This window comes from Zeugodacus cucurbitae, chromosome 3 (genome assembly GCF_028554725.1).
Source record: "Zeugodacus cucurbitae isolate PBARC_wt_2022May chromosome 3, idZeuCucr1.2, whole genome shotgun sequence".
Lineage (NCBI taxonomy): Eukaryota > Metazoa > Arthropoda > Insecta > Diptera > Tephritidae > Zeugodacus > Zeugodacus cucurbitae.
Window position 1 is genome coordinate 65,665,201 of NC_071668.1, and position 13,956 is coordinate 65,679,156.

Sequence of the window (13,956 nt, forward strand, 5' to 3'; positions counted from 1 at the left end):
ATATTATTTAATACACAATTTGACCCACATATTCGTCACATATATTGTATGAAGTCCATTGAAAGTTGGAAACCCTAATATTAGGTTAGAAGCACCGAGGTCCTCATGTTCGATTAATGGGGCGTTGAAAACCTATGGTCCTATTTCTGCGATTTTTAGAATGGGGCTGCCACACTATAAAGGTAGTATTTGTGCATAGTTCTGCATCGATATCTTCACTTGTGCTTACTTTATATATTGTAAAATAAACGATTCAGATCGTCTTCAAAGTTCTGGTATATAGGAAGTAGGCGTGGTTGTGAAGCAATTTGGCCAAACATATTATTGGGAGGTAAGGAAACTATTACAAACCAAGTTTCATTCAAATTGGTCAAGTAGTTCCTGAGATATGGATATGGTTTTTGACCCATAACCTGAGTGCAGCTTCCATCTGCCATTTCTTATGCGAAATTTAGTGTTTCTGACGTTTTTCGTTAGTGAGTTAACTCACTTTTAGTAATTTTCAACCTTTGTATGCGAGGTGGGCGTGGTTATTATCCGATTTTAACTATTTTCATGGTGTGTGGGGGGGTACGTAAGAGAATCGACTGCAGCAAGTTTGGTTTATATAGCTTCATTGGATTGCGAGATATATACAAACAACCAATTTGGGGGCCCGCCCACTTCCCCAAAAAAATTACATCCAAATATGCCTCTTTCTAGTGCGATCCTTTCTTCCAAATTTTACTGTTATAACTTTATTTATGGCTTAGTTATGACACTTTATGTGTTCTTGGTTTTCGCCATTTTGTGGGCGTGGCAGTGGACCATTTTCGAAAGCAACCCTCTCACGGTCCCAAGGAACATGTATTCTAAGTTTCATTAACATATCTCAATTTTTACTCAAGTTATCGCTTGCACGGACGGACGGACGGATGGACAGGCATCCGGATTTCAACTCCATTCGCCAACCTGATCATTTATATATATATATATATAACCCCATATCTAACTCTTTTATTTCTTGGTGACACAAACAACCGTTATGTGAACAAAACTATTATACTCTGTGCAACATGTTGCGAGAGTATAAAAATAATGGATTATTCTTAAAACTTCATCTATATTACTAAAATATCGGATTGTTTTTACTTTTATACACATACATATCCTTAATTAAGGTTTAGTCGAACTAACTCTTTCAGTTCTATTGTGATCTCTCCAAAATTGAGGTTTCCAAGAGTCTCTGGCGAGTTCTGAAACGATTATGTTATTTCATGAAACAATTGTTCAGCTCAGAAATTTGATTGAAGACTTGCCACTGAAATTTGTCTCTGAAACTTAATCATAATAAAGATGGGGCTATAAAATCGGAATGTACAGAAATTTTTATTCTAGATGGAAGTGTTGATATAGAAAGCTAACCAAAGAACTATTTCTGGAATGAGATATACATATATAGTATACCACAGTCCTAATGACACCTCTCCCAAATTAAGGTTTCTAAGAGTTTCAGGCGAGTTCTGAAACGATTATTTAGTTTCATGAAACAAGTATTCAGCTCAGAAATTTGATTGAAAACTTGCCACGAAAATTTGTTTTTGAAACTTAACTTAGGAGTGTCGACATCATGGAATTATAAGGAAGATGGGGCTATACATATGTATATTCGGAACGTACAGTATTTTTAGACTAGTTGGAAGTGTTGACATAGCAGCCATCCACAGAACTATTTCGTGAATGGGAATACTATATATAGTATAACACAGTTCTAATGACACCTCTCCGAAATTGAGGTTTCCAAGACACTCAGGCGAGTTCTGAAACTATTATTTTATTTCATGAGACAATTTTCATATCAGGCATTTGATCGAAAGCTGTCAAGCTGTCATTGTCAATGACATTTACAAACAAAGGAGTGTTCAGATCATGGAATCCTAAGAACGATGGGGCTATAAAATCGGAATGTACAGAAATTTTCTGTCTAGATTGAAGTGTCGTCACAGCAGCTATCCAGAGGACTATTTCAGGAATAGTAAACGATGTTACAACAATAATAACAAACGGACGAATGAAAGAAAAACGAAGGCAATAGATAACTAGAGTATTGATAGAGCTATTCAAACGAAATTCTTTAACACCTGATGATCCCTTTATATAGTGTAAAATTGACGAACTAATCGGACCTGTTCCTGACCTCCTGTATATAGAAGTACTAACAGCTACCTTCAATTAAACTTGATCTCGTCTTTATTAGCTAGCACTTCGGTTCAGTTTGACTCGAATTTTTTCCACCTTACTTATCATACTTTAATTAGAAATATATGTACTAGTTCTCTTTAACTCTTCATAAGAGAACTAAAAGCTATTCATCAAATCAGCATACTTCAACAACAGTTATTTTTTGCACTACAGTAATTGACACATATCATTAAGTCAAAATGACTGTTGTGAACTAATTGAAAAAATAATAGCAAGAATTTGATTAAGACATAAATAATTTGACTTGACACAAGCTTATTATACACGTTACCGTTAATTACTTAAGTAACAACAATTGAATGAGAGTGAGTTGGCCAAGCAATTATTTCCAGAAGTCAATATATTCTATATGTAATTGTGGAAAATATTTATTATTGCATCTACATATATGAGTAAGGTAACCTCAACAAATCGTTTGGAAAATATTTAATTGAATAATATTTTTTTTGCTTTGCCAATAATTCTGACCCACATAAAATAAGTATCATAATTCAACTAATACTTTTGAAGTATCAATGCTAGTGACACAGCCAAACAAACGCACGTCAGTCAGTGCGGCTAACCACCGTTAACTCAGTTATAGCAACAATAATGTAATAAATTTGGCACATAACTGTAACGGAGTGGATATTCGGTTCATTTGTTTTTACATACATACATATATGAGTACATATTCAATGCAATTGCACTCAGTGCGAGTACAAGCGGTAACTCAGCTGCCTGGCGCACCACTCAGCCTTGCTGTGCGCGCATAACACCTGCCCATGTCGGCCGTCCACTCACTGTTCTGCCACATAAAGTTAATTTTGAATGATAATGATGAAATGACATTTAGAATTTGTGTTGGCGTTTCTCATACACAGACAGACAGCGCTGCAATGGAAAATGTTTTTATGGCAAAATCTGCGCTACAAATGCAATCATTTGAAATAATAAATGACAGTCAAATGCACACAATGCATTTTATTGGTTTTATGTGTGGCGTTTAAATGCTAAAGTGTACTCGAAATAATGAATAATATAATAATAACTGCAGTTGTGTGGAGGAAAATGGCACTGTAAATGTTTTGTTCAGCTAATTAAAACAATAATTTAGACACAACTATTTCTGTGATTTAAAAATTGCATAAACCCACTAAAAACTTGTTTTATGCGGGAGAGACATACTGAATCAATTTGTCATACACAATCTGTTATGTAGTTTACACACTTTTAAATGCTTTATTAAGGGAATCTACTATTCCGTCATCTCTCATTCACATTTTAGCTCGACCAATTTGTTTATGTATTATACGTTTTTTGTGTAATTAAAGAGCTCGCAAAACTCCTTCGTTTCTTTTTTCTCGACCATTCATTGCAAACCAAATACAGTTATTACTAAGTTCCGAAATAACCGTCACCTCATCTTTGTTCGACTCTTCAGCCAACCCAGCCTATATTTCCATGCTATTATTAGGTTGTCTCCAGATCTCCATTCCTCTTTTTTGCTCTTTATTCAATGCTTTATAAAAAAGTGTTATAGTGATCGGATTTAGTTCACATATGCGCCGTTTCGATCGATGATCTCTTTCCATATGGACGGCAACTAATTCAAGCGGTGCAGTTATTCGCAGTATGCCACATGCCAGTCTAACTCGATGTTTTCCATGATTTGACCGGTATTCTGCCTATCCTAGGCTTATCCATGGTTTCGCTTTCAACCACTCTGAATCGAAATGAAATGAATGGATCTCCAGATACAGATGTTCTTAAAATCATGGTCGTTCTGGGCCTCGGTGAAGGTTTGACTGTGATAAAGATATTCATAGGGCTCTCGTTTCGCTGGGTTGTTCTAGGTATTGTCAAGGTTAGTTTCTGATATGGAGTTGTTATATTAGACTATTCGCCCAATAAATCCTTTTTCTAGTGTTACTTTGATAAATCTTCAACTAATGGTTTTTTGAGACAAAGCTATTATAAGTAAATTTAATTTACTATTTTTCCGATCTAAAGACATAATTTCCTGAAGAAGCTGCTGTTTTGAAGAGAAACGATATTGTGTGAATATCATGAAATGTTCTTCCAGCATAATTTTTGCCAAAATGGTTGTCTTATTTCGATAAGCGATAAATTTTCGGAGACGAATAACATAAATAAGTAAGTGATCAAATAACCGGTAGCCAATAAAGTAAACTGCAGAGAAAGTGTTCAATTTGATCTAAGCTTAACTTTCAATTAACAGAACGAACAAAGTCAGTCGAGGTCTAGTCTAACATCTATATTGAAGTCAATTTCGACGTTGGATCTAAACATATATAATTTGACAACTTGGGCTAGGTTTGGGAAATTGAAAAAATTATTTTGACATATATTTTTTATTTTTTTCGTATATCAAACTTCGACCCTTCATGTATCTATCATATAAGTTGCACCGATAAGTTGTATACATCACTGAATTAAGAAAATGGGGTTTATATCCATTTTTTAGGGGCTATATTCTGTAATCAATATTAATTTTTTTTAAGTCTTTTTTTTGGAATTTCGAATCCGAATATTTTGATTTTGGAGGCTAACTTCGAAAAATGGAGAACTTACTTTTTTACTTATGACAAATTTTATTTGGTCCAAGACCCAGAAAAAAATTGATTTTGCTGTATAGTGTAAGAACTTCTTCTAATTGCTTCATATCCATCGATGCATGGGACCTTTCTTTTAACCCAATGTCAAACCGCTAATAAATTCAAACATTTTTATAAGAAAAACACGCTCGGACGTTTGACATTGCTGATTCAGAGTTATAACAATAGATCAACAAAGGACAGGATCTCGACGAATATAGTGATTAGTGGAGTACAGTGATCCCCGCTTAAGTGCCTTTCCCGCTTAAGTGACTACATTTTGCGGTACCGTTGTTTTTACTCTAAATTTACATTTAAAATTCCCCGGTTAAGAGTCTCCACCTAAGTGCCTAAGTTTGCAATTTTTCCCTTTTAAGTGCCTATTAATATTTTTGACATTGAATGCGCTAAGTATTGTCAAAAGGAAAACATATACATAGTTTTGTTAAGTTTTTTATTCCATATTTATTGTTATCAGGAAGTATTTTTGTTATTACGATTTTTTAGATTACACAGAAAAATCTTCAAAAAGAGTTTCACTTTAAAAAATATCTTACCTAAAATGGGTTCTATTAAATATAAGTTGCCTGAATAGCTTATCGATATTTCTTTAACAGCATTATCGATTATGTCGAAAATAAAGCAAAATTAATATACACAATCAGAAGAAACAAAAAATTTACGCAGAAATAGTACGAGAGAACAAAAATTACATGGGCTGGGCGCGTCCGGCATGTTAAGCTTAATAAGCAAGCCACAGTGGGTTGGACTGATTTATAAAAACAATAAAAATAAATACCTATGTATGTATGTGTATCTGTGGCAGATCTTGCAGACATATTTGTAAGTGGCAAGTTGGTTACGCTCTATATGGCCTGTCACGAATACATAGAATCTGCAATAATCATGCAGCGCCATCTCTCCTCTCCAAAACACTCCTCATATAGTACTAGTGTGCCAATCTCTTTCAGCTTATTTAGTGCTTTGTTGTTTTTGCAAACAACTAGCTAAGTGTATTGATGTATAAGTTGTTGTGATTCACAAAAGCTGCAACAACAACAACAATAACAACAACAGTATATGTCAACAAACCATATTTCAGCTTGCACTTACGTACACTTGCTTTCTTGCTTGCTTGCATCATCAATGAGCACGTCCAATCTACCAGTGATAGATAGAGAGAGTGAGTGGTGAGCGGGCGCTCGCTGCTTTAGCTGCCATAGTGTTAGTGTTGTTGTTAGTAGTGGTAGAGTACCGCCTGCTAAAGTTTTAAAACGTCAATCAATTGTCCGAGATGTCAGCGTTGTCTGACAACTTTTAAATTAACTGACTGACTCACTGACGGCGACGAAGACGATTAACGATTTATGGCCAAGTCGATTGGTCACATGGTCGTCTCGGGTCGTCGTCATTGGGGTTTGGTGCAACGCTATGCAATTCTTTGTGCTTCAAGATTTATAGTTGTTGTGAAACAATGGTTTTCTTTCATGTTTTTGTTGTTGTTATTATTACTGTTTTTGTCATATTTGTTGTTGTTGCTTTCGCTTAAAGCATGATGGAGCGTACAGCCATTTTGAAGGCATTGGCCACATTTTCTTGCAACTTGGCGACTGAAATGGCAATTGTCTTTAACAATTTCATATTGTTAGTTAATTTTTTTGCGATTTAGCGTGCTCCTTAAAAATCAAATTATTGAAATTTTCAGTATTAATTTTTCAATAAAAAAAATAGGTGAAGATTTTTAACTTTGATTTAAATTTTTAACTTTGAAATCTGATCCAACATAAATTAAGAAATTAATTGCAATCAAATTTCGTTAATTTGTAGATTAAAAAAATTATTATTATTAGGGTGGTCCTCAAAAAATCAATTTCGTTACTTTGTAAAATAAAAATGTTATTATTATTAGGACTTCCCTAATGACTTTTTTTTAAATTCAGCCTGTTCTATTTTAAGAGCAATGACAACATTATCTTCAATCGCAATTGCTATTATGAACTTCACATATGTATATATACATACTTTTCTATTAGAGTGGTACTTAAAGCTCAAACCGTTTTTATTCAGTCTTATCGGTATCAAAATGGTCGAAAAGAGTATGTATTCAAATTAAGTACTAATTGGATACGAAATTTATCAAAATTGATCACGAAAATATTTAATATTTGGAACCGCCCTAATGGAGTTTGAACTTTGACATAGTAGCCTGCTCATATTCTTTTCAAAATGAAAAAACGTCTTTCTATTGATTTCTATTTTTCTTTCTATTTTTTTTTTTTTGATAAATTCATATGTGCATTATTATTACATAATATAATAAATATCAGGATGGTCCTTGAAAAATTAAATTTATAATTATTTCAGTACCTTCATGCAATTGAGTAAAAAGAACTCGAGGATCTCACCATTAAATTTTAAAATCGAAAAAAAAATGTTTGGAACCTCCCTAATAGTAACTATACTTTAAGATTTAAGATTTAAGCGTGACAAAGTCTTAAGAAATAGTAGAGTATGCGAAATACTTGAGATTTAGAAAATCTTATTTAATTTTTGTTTCTTAAAATAAGCACCACCCTATTAGTCCTTACAATAACATGAAATCAATCCACTCACCTTATTCCGCGTGCGTGCAACGTCGTCGCGATGGGCGTGGCTGTTGTATCATGTGCATGATATCGTAACTGCAACATATCAGCTGTTAGCAAATCTTTATCTCTTAAATGAAATCTGAAAATAAACGGTAGATGGCAAATATTCACATGAACATAATACTTGTAATCCTCTAAGGAAGGGTCGCTGCTGAGAAATGCTTTGTGTACTTAAGTAGTAATTAATTTTATTATTTTGTGGCAAGTTGAGTATGACTTAATTGAATGCCTGACAAATGTTATTAGCAGGAATATGTATGTATGTACGTGTACGGTATGGGGACTTTGATTTTGTATAATGGTAACCAACGCTGCGCACAGCTACTTACACTTTGTTCCTACTTTATGCATAATCCAATTTCCTACTACTCAAAACAGGTGTGAAGTCAGCGTACAGTAATTTTAATGTAGAACGCACATATGACACAACTGAGCTACTCTATAAAGGGTGTGTGAATTGAGAGCGTGAAGACAAAAATTATAAAAAATATTACAAAAAACAATAGTGCTGTTGCAGATGTTGTTGTAGTTTAGAATCGAACTAAAAACGGTTATCCACTAGATCTACAAGATCCTGTATTGTTCGATTGTATATTAGAAAGTGAGCTGCTAATTTGTGGAGTATCTTAGGAGGTAACTATAGGGGAAGTTAGATGCCTATATGGAAATACTAAGGGATATAGCGTAGTCAAACCCCGCTCTTTTGACCCAAAATCAGTCTCTCAGACGTCGTTCTCAAGCGTTGGGCATCTCTCTGACGTCATTGTGGCGAATTTTGAGAAAAGATTTTTGCCTACATCCTTCAAAGATAAAATGGATGCAAGAACTGAAGCCGCTTGACCACCAGAATCCTCGTATGTTCGGGAATTGGGGTGAGCAACAACTTCCGGATTTTCATCGAAAAATCATCTTTAGCGATGAGGCTCATTTCTGGCTGAGTGGCTTCGTCAATAAACAAAATATGCCTATTGGTCAGGCAGTACCCCACATGTTTATCATGAGTCACTATTTCATCACGAAAAATTACGGTTTGGTGCTGTTTATGGGCCGGCGACGTCATTGTTCCGTACTTCTTCCGTGATGATCAAGACCGGCACGTTACTATGAATGGGACCCGCGCAAAGATAACCGAATATATTTGGCAAGAATTCGATGATATGGACTTGGACAATATGTGAATGCGATTTTGATAAAATAAAAGTGTTCACAGAGTTTTTGTTTTGCTTTCCAGCATAAGTCGAACTTGATTCTACTAAACGAGATTGTTCCAGCATTCCAATGGTTCAGAATGATCTTAAAACAGAGTTGCATTGTAGACAGGGTCAGAGCTGACTTGGAGTTCCTTCCGCGAATATTTATGTTGGGTTTGCTTACAAAGCATCTTATTTTGGAGTTAGCTTCCACAAAAAAATGTACTCCAAACATACTGATACTGAAGAACCTGCCAGATTTATGTGATTTGTCAGTGCAAATCTATCCCATAAAAAAGATAGAAAACCTCCTGCATGGACCCCCATGCAACAAAACCTTTTATGGCTATAACATCTCCGTTTAAAATGAGTGATGCCAAGATTGCCTAATATCCCCTTTAATTCTTAGAAGTCTATGTATAACGGACGGTAATCTGTCTTCTTTTTCTATATTTTCCCGGTAATTTCATGCGGGTGTTCGATATGCTTGCTTTAAGGAGAGAATATTCAATTTCGGGTAAAAGTTTGACCTTGAGTTAGGTGCCACTCTCAGTATTTATGAAGTATTTGGTGGGGTTAATCTTCTAGAGTCATCCGGAATCATAAAATCTCTTAAAATAATATTGTTTAAGTCAGAAATAAAAAAATCCGAAAACTTAACATTGTGTACCGTAAGTTAGTCATTGCTTAGGACCAACTTTTCGAAACTTTTCGAAAGAATACTGCTCATTGTCGATAGATTTATTATAAACCAACCCTAACCAAGCACCCTTTAAAGCTACTGGAACCCCACATTTCTTACCAACACTTTGCAGATGAGCTCTTCATTGAAGTCACAGCGCGGCAGCGTTCCAAAAAAAATTTACTGATTTCCCCACTGGTTCGCAAGTGTCGAAGAGCGCGCGACTGATAATTTCACTTATGTCATGGTTGTTGTATTTTTTGTTGTTGTTATTTTTCATGAGAGTACACGCAAGTGATTGTAAACATTAAAAAATTAAAAACAACAAGAATTTATGAAACAAAGTAAAAAATATATTACAACAAAAAGTGCCAACGCGACAACAAATTATGTTAATAAGAAGAATAGCCAAGCTGTGCTGAGGGGGCGTGAAGCGAAAAAAATGAGATTCAACAAACCCACGCAACCTTTGCCATCGCGCTGCCGCAATTTTTCACAACAAAGTTGCCCTGTGCGCTGGCACGGCACGAACCCTTGTTGAGCGTAAGTGTCCCTGGTTGCCCCGGCCACATGCTTAATAAGCGCGGGCAACGCTAGACATTCTAGTAAATAACTGGACACTGGGGTGACTGAAGAAAACGTGGGAAGCAGCAAGTGAGTTCATTAAAGTCCTGCGTAGGGGGGGAGGAGGTGCAGCAAATACACACAGCGCTTTTGAAGAAATAATATGAGACAGGACAATGTAAACAGCAGACAAGCAGATGCAAAGTACATGCAGCAGAAGACTACTACGATGGCGGGGGGTGCATATTTGCTTTGCGACGTTGAGGTTGTGACAAAGTGCGACAAAAACGTGCTTTTAATTTCTCACTTTTTAATTGTTTTTGTTTTTTTATACAACATTTTATAACAATTTTTACTTTCTGATGTTGATGAAGTTGACGGCATTGACCGAATACCGTTGCCACGCTGGAAATACCGAACAGTTATTTGTATGGGAGAGTGTGTTAGTGTTGGGCAAATCTTGATGAGAAAAAATAAATAAGAATAATTAAATTTCCTAACAAACATGACGAGATAATGGACCGAAGCCATTAGTCCAAAAGCAGTGGCGCTGCTCAACGCTGCTGATGGCAACTCAACAACGCTACCGAGATCAGTCAGTCAATGCGACAGCTCAACTAAAATGAACTACTACTACAACGGCGACGACGACTTAACAGACTGACCTTTCTCGCTCCCTGTGTCTGCTTGTGTTAGGGTATGCAAGCGTCTTGTGTACAGTGTATTAAAGTGAGGACAACACATTGCCACATGAAAAGAGTGTGCAAAAGTTTGATGCAAGCAAAATATTGAAATAAATAAACACAATTAAAGTAGAAGGAACTCGAAGATAAACTGTCGAGAAACTAAATATTATAATTAAATGTTGTACAGTGGTGTGCAGAAAAATTTCATAGTTTATATATGTGACGGTTGCTATTTATATTTTTGGATTAGCTGTGGAAAGTTAAGAATATTGTTAGTTCAACTTTACACCACCAAGGGCGTTCGCCATGGACAGGAACATGTGTTAATCACTTGGCACTATATCCTATATATTGTTGATGCAATAAAACCTCATAGCCGAGCTCTTGTAGCTTCTGACGAGTCATTAACGAAGTGTGTGGTCTGGCGTTGGTGGAATACTACACACTTCCTGTTGGCCAATTCTGGACGCTTCTGGTCGATCGCCTACTTCAAGCGGTTCAATTGTTCGCAGTAGATAGTATAATTAAGCGTCTGGTCATATGGGGTATAGGAGCAGCTCATAGTGAATGATTCCTTTCCAATCCCACCAAACACACAGCAAAACCTTTCTGGCCGTCAATCCCATCTTGGCCACTGTTTAGGACGATTCACCGGCTTTCGAGCCCGATCGTTTTCGCTTAATATTGACGTATGTGATCCATTTTTCGTCGCCAGTCACTATTAAAATGGTTTGGTGACTAACTCCCATCTCCTGGGCGATGTCACGAGATACCACATACCAGTCTAACTCGATGTTTTCCATCATTTGATCGATATTCGTCGTCACAGGTCTTCCGCCGACTGGCTTATTCATGGTGTCATTTTCACCCGCTCTGAATCTTCGAAACGATTCCTCCGCATTTCGAAGTGATAGAGTACCATCCCCAAAAACATCATTAATCTCACGGAACGTTTCTCTAACGTATTTGCATTTAACGAAGGAAAACTTTAAAGTAGCGCGAATTTCGGCGTTACTAAACTCGCGTCGTTTTGTAGGTTACGTCAAGACCTTTCAAATATGTATAGTATTGCCCGATACGAGCTCTGTAGCGGTTTATACATAGCCGCGAAATTCAAAAGACAAAAAGGCGGAAGGGAGATATTTGCCAACTTAATATATTGGTACTTGCGACAAAACATGAGTCAATCATTACCGAGATTAAATCAGAACCAGTTCTTGTAGACTTGTTAAAATGATATCCGACTCCAAGATATTTGAAAAAGACGGCATAATTTTACATATAAATAAATGGTGATCCTATCATCCCAATTGTACTTGTCATACCTGTCATATTACAGGTAAAAGTACTTTCCAAATTAAAATTGGTTATTACTATTTATTCCGAAGCGGATACCATTAATTTTAAGGAATATCGTCAACATAATATCCCTTCAGCTGTCAGGTTCTGCGCTTCCTTTTTGAATTTCTAAGTTCTATGTTTTGGCAAAGAACATAGAAAATGGCATGACTACTAAGAAGCTCTACACATGCTGTATTCTTTTATTCAAAAAGGTACTTCGAAGAACTACCAGTAGTAAGATATATGCATTCAACTCATTAACATCATCAATATTTTTCAACTAACTAACCCGAGGAATATAACTAGCGTTGTTCCACTCATCAATAAAACTTACCTTCTTTTTTTAATACCTTTTATAGGTATTTTTTCAATGCTAAATCTATATTTGTTATGAAAATTTCTGGCTTCGGTTTTGCGTTATGTATTGATATAGGTTATGTTACGTAGGTTAGAGTTGCTGGTTTCCTGTGCCATAAGAGATGTCACTCAGCTCACTATGATGCCACAAACTCCTCTAAATGGATGCCTAAGACACTGAAGTCACGACAAATTGCTTTGAGTCTTGCTCGAATTTGTGCAGGCAACTAATTTGTAGTCGGGAGACCTCAGCTGGTTCTTCGAAGTTTTTTCTGCCAAGATATTTCCGCCGCAGTCTAGCGAAAGCTGGACATTGAAGGAGAAAATATTTGTATAACTCAACCTCCCCTTCTTCCATGCAACTTTGACAATTTGCGTCCGTCAGGATATTTAGCCTCACGGCATGTAACCCTATCGGGCAGTGGTCATCACGGACAGCTAAACCTTACTAAGAGCAAATAGCTCAGAGGATCCTGTGATCCACCTTAGGGCAGAATAATCTCGTAGTTGAACAGGTACGGGTCGATGTCCGCCTACCGTGTTCATGCAATGACCACTGATCCAATGCGGAAAGGCGTGTGGATAGTAGGCCACCAGCTTATTCCCACTCTGATGAGATTGCAGCTTGGGTGCCTTTACGCGCATGTTCATCGACTGTGCAGTTTCCAGGGATGCCGCTATGGGCTGTGACCCAAACGAGTATTACGTTAAAGTAGCTGGAAGCTACTGATAGAGAGGCTAAGCACTCCTTGACTTCCTTCCAGCGAACCGTCTGTGAGCACATGGCCAGAATTGCCGCTATACTGCCGCGCTGAATGCCTACCTCCCTGACAGAGGTAGACATCAGAGTAATCTACCAGATGCTGTCTTTATGACAGCCACCTCCGCTTGAAAAGTGCTGCAGTGATCTGGCAGCCTAAAGCTGTCCCTTTGATCCATTCGCGAAAAAGTTTGCCGCGCCTCTACTCCACCGGATACGGCCCTTTCGTAGGAATGCGCCAGAGAAGGAGTCGCGTGAATTAGACTCCGCAATATATACAGTAAAAAAAGAATTCGGCAATATGTTGAAAATCTTTCGAAAAAAAATATGGACTGTTGATTTTGGACCTTTGTTATATGCTATATTGGTGTTATGAAGTAATTCTCAGAATTTTATGACAATCTAGTAGAGAATTATATTTAATACTCAATGAAAATTTCTTAACTGATATTTTAGAAGTAAAATTTGTTTTTAAAAATATATTTTCTAATTTCTTCTCGATCTCGGTGACCTAATATCATGTCTTCCGGATCACAAAAACTTGAAACTCGATCTCGATGACCTAAAATAATGTCTTCCGAATCACAAACAACTGAAACTTTATCTCGGTGACCGAATATCATGTCTTCCGAATCACAAAAACTTGAAACTCGATCTCGATGACCTAAAATATGTCTTCCGAATCTAAATAACTTGAAAGTCGATAACCTGATGTTCTACCACGGAGGCTGCAACAAAATTCCTTTAACATTTTGAATAAAGATTATTTTTACGTATTTATTTCAATCCAAATTGACAATTAAAATGGCTGAGCCTTGTCTTGTCTTAAACTCATATATACTCCGATTGAATGTGCTCAAATTTTTCACACCACTGTTTCCATCCAACAA

The 13,956-nt window shown here is 36.4% G+C and overlaps 1 protein-coding gene across 1 annotated transcript in view; it reads right to left on the reverse strand.

The window, feature by feature from the left end:
• LOC105208531 (protein tiptop) overlaps window positions 1–13,956 on the reverse strand; it is a 277,909-nt gene that overhangs the window by 203,520 nt on the left and 60,433 nt on the right. Inside the window, exon 2 of the mRNA XM_054226984.1 lies at window positions 7,452–7,565. Coding sequence (XP_054082959.1) covers window positions 7,452–7,528 — 77 coding nt within the window. The 5' untranslated portion in view covers window positions 7,529–7,565. The remainder of the gene's footprint in view (window positions 1–7,451; window positions 7,566–13,956) is intronic.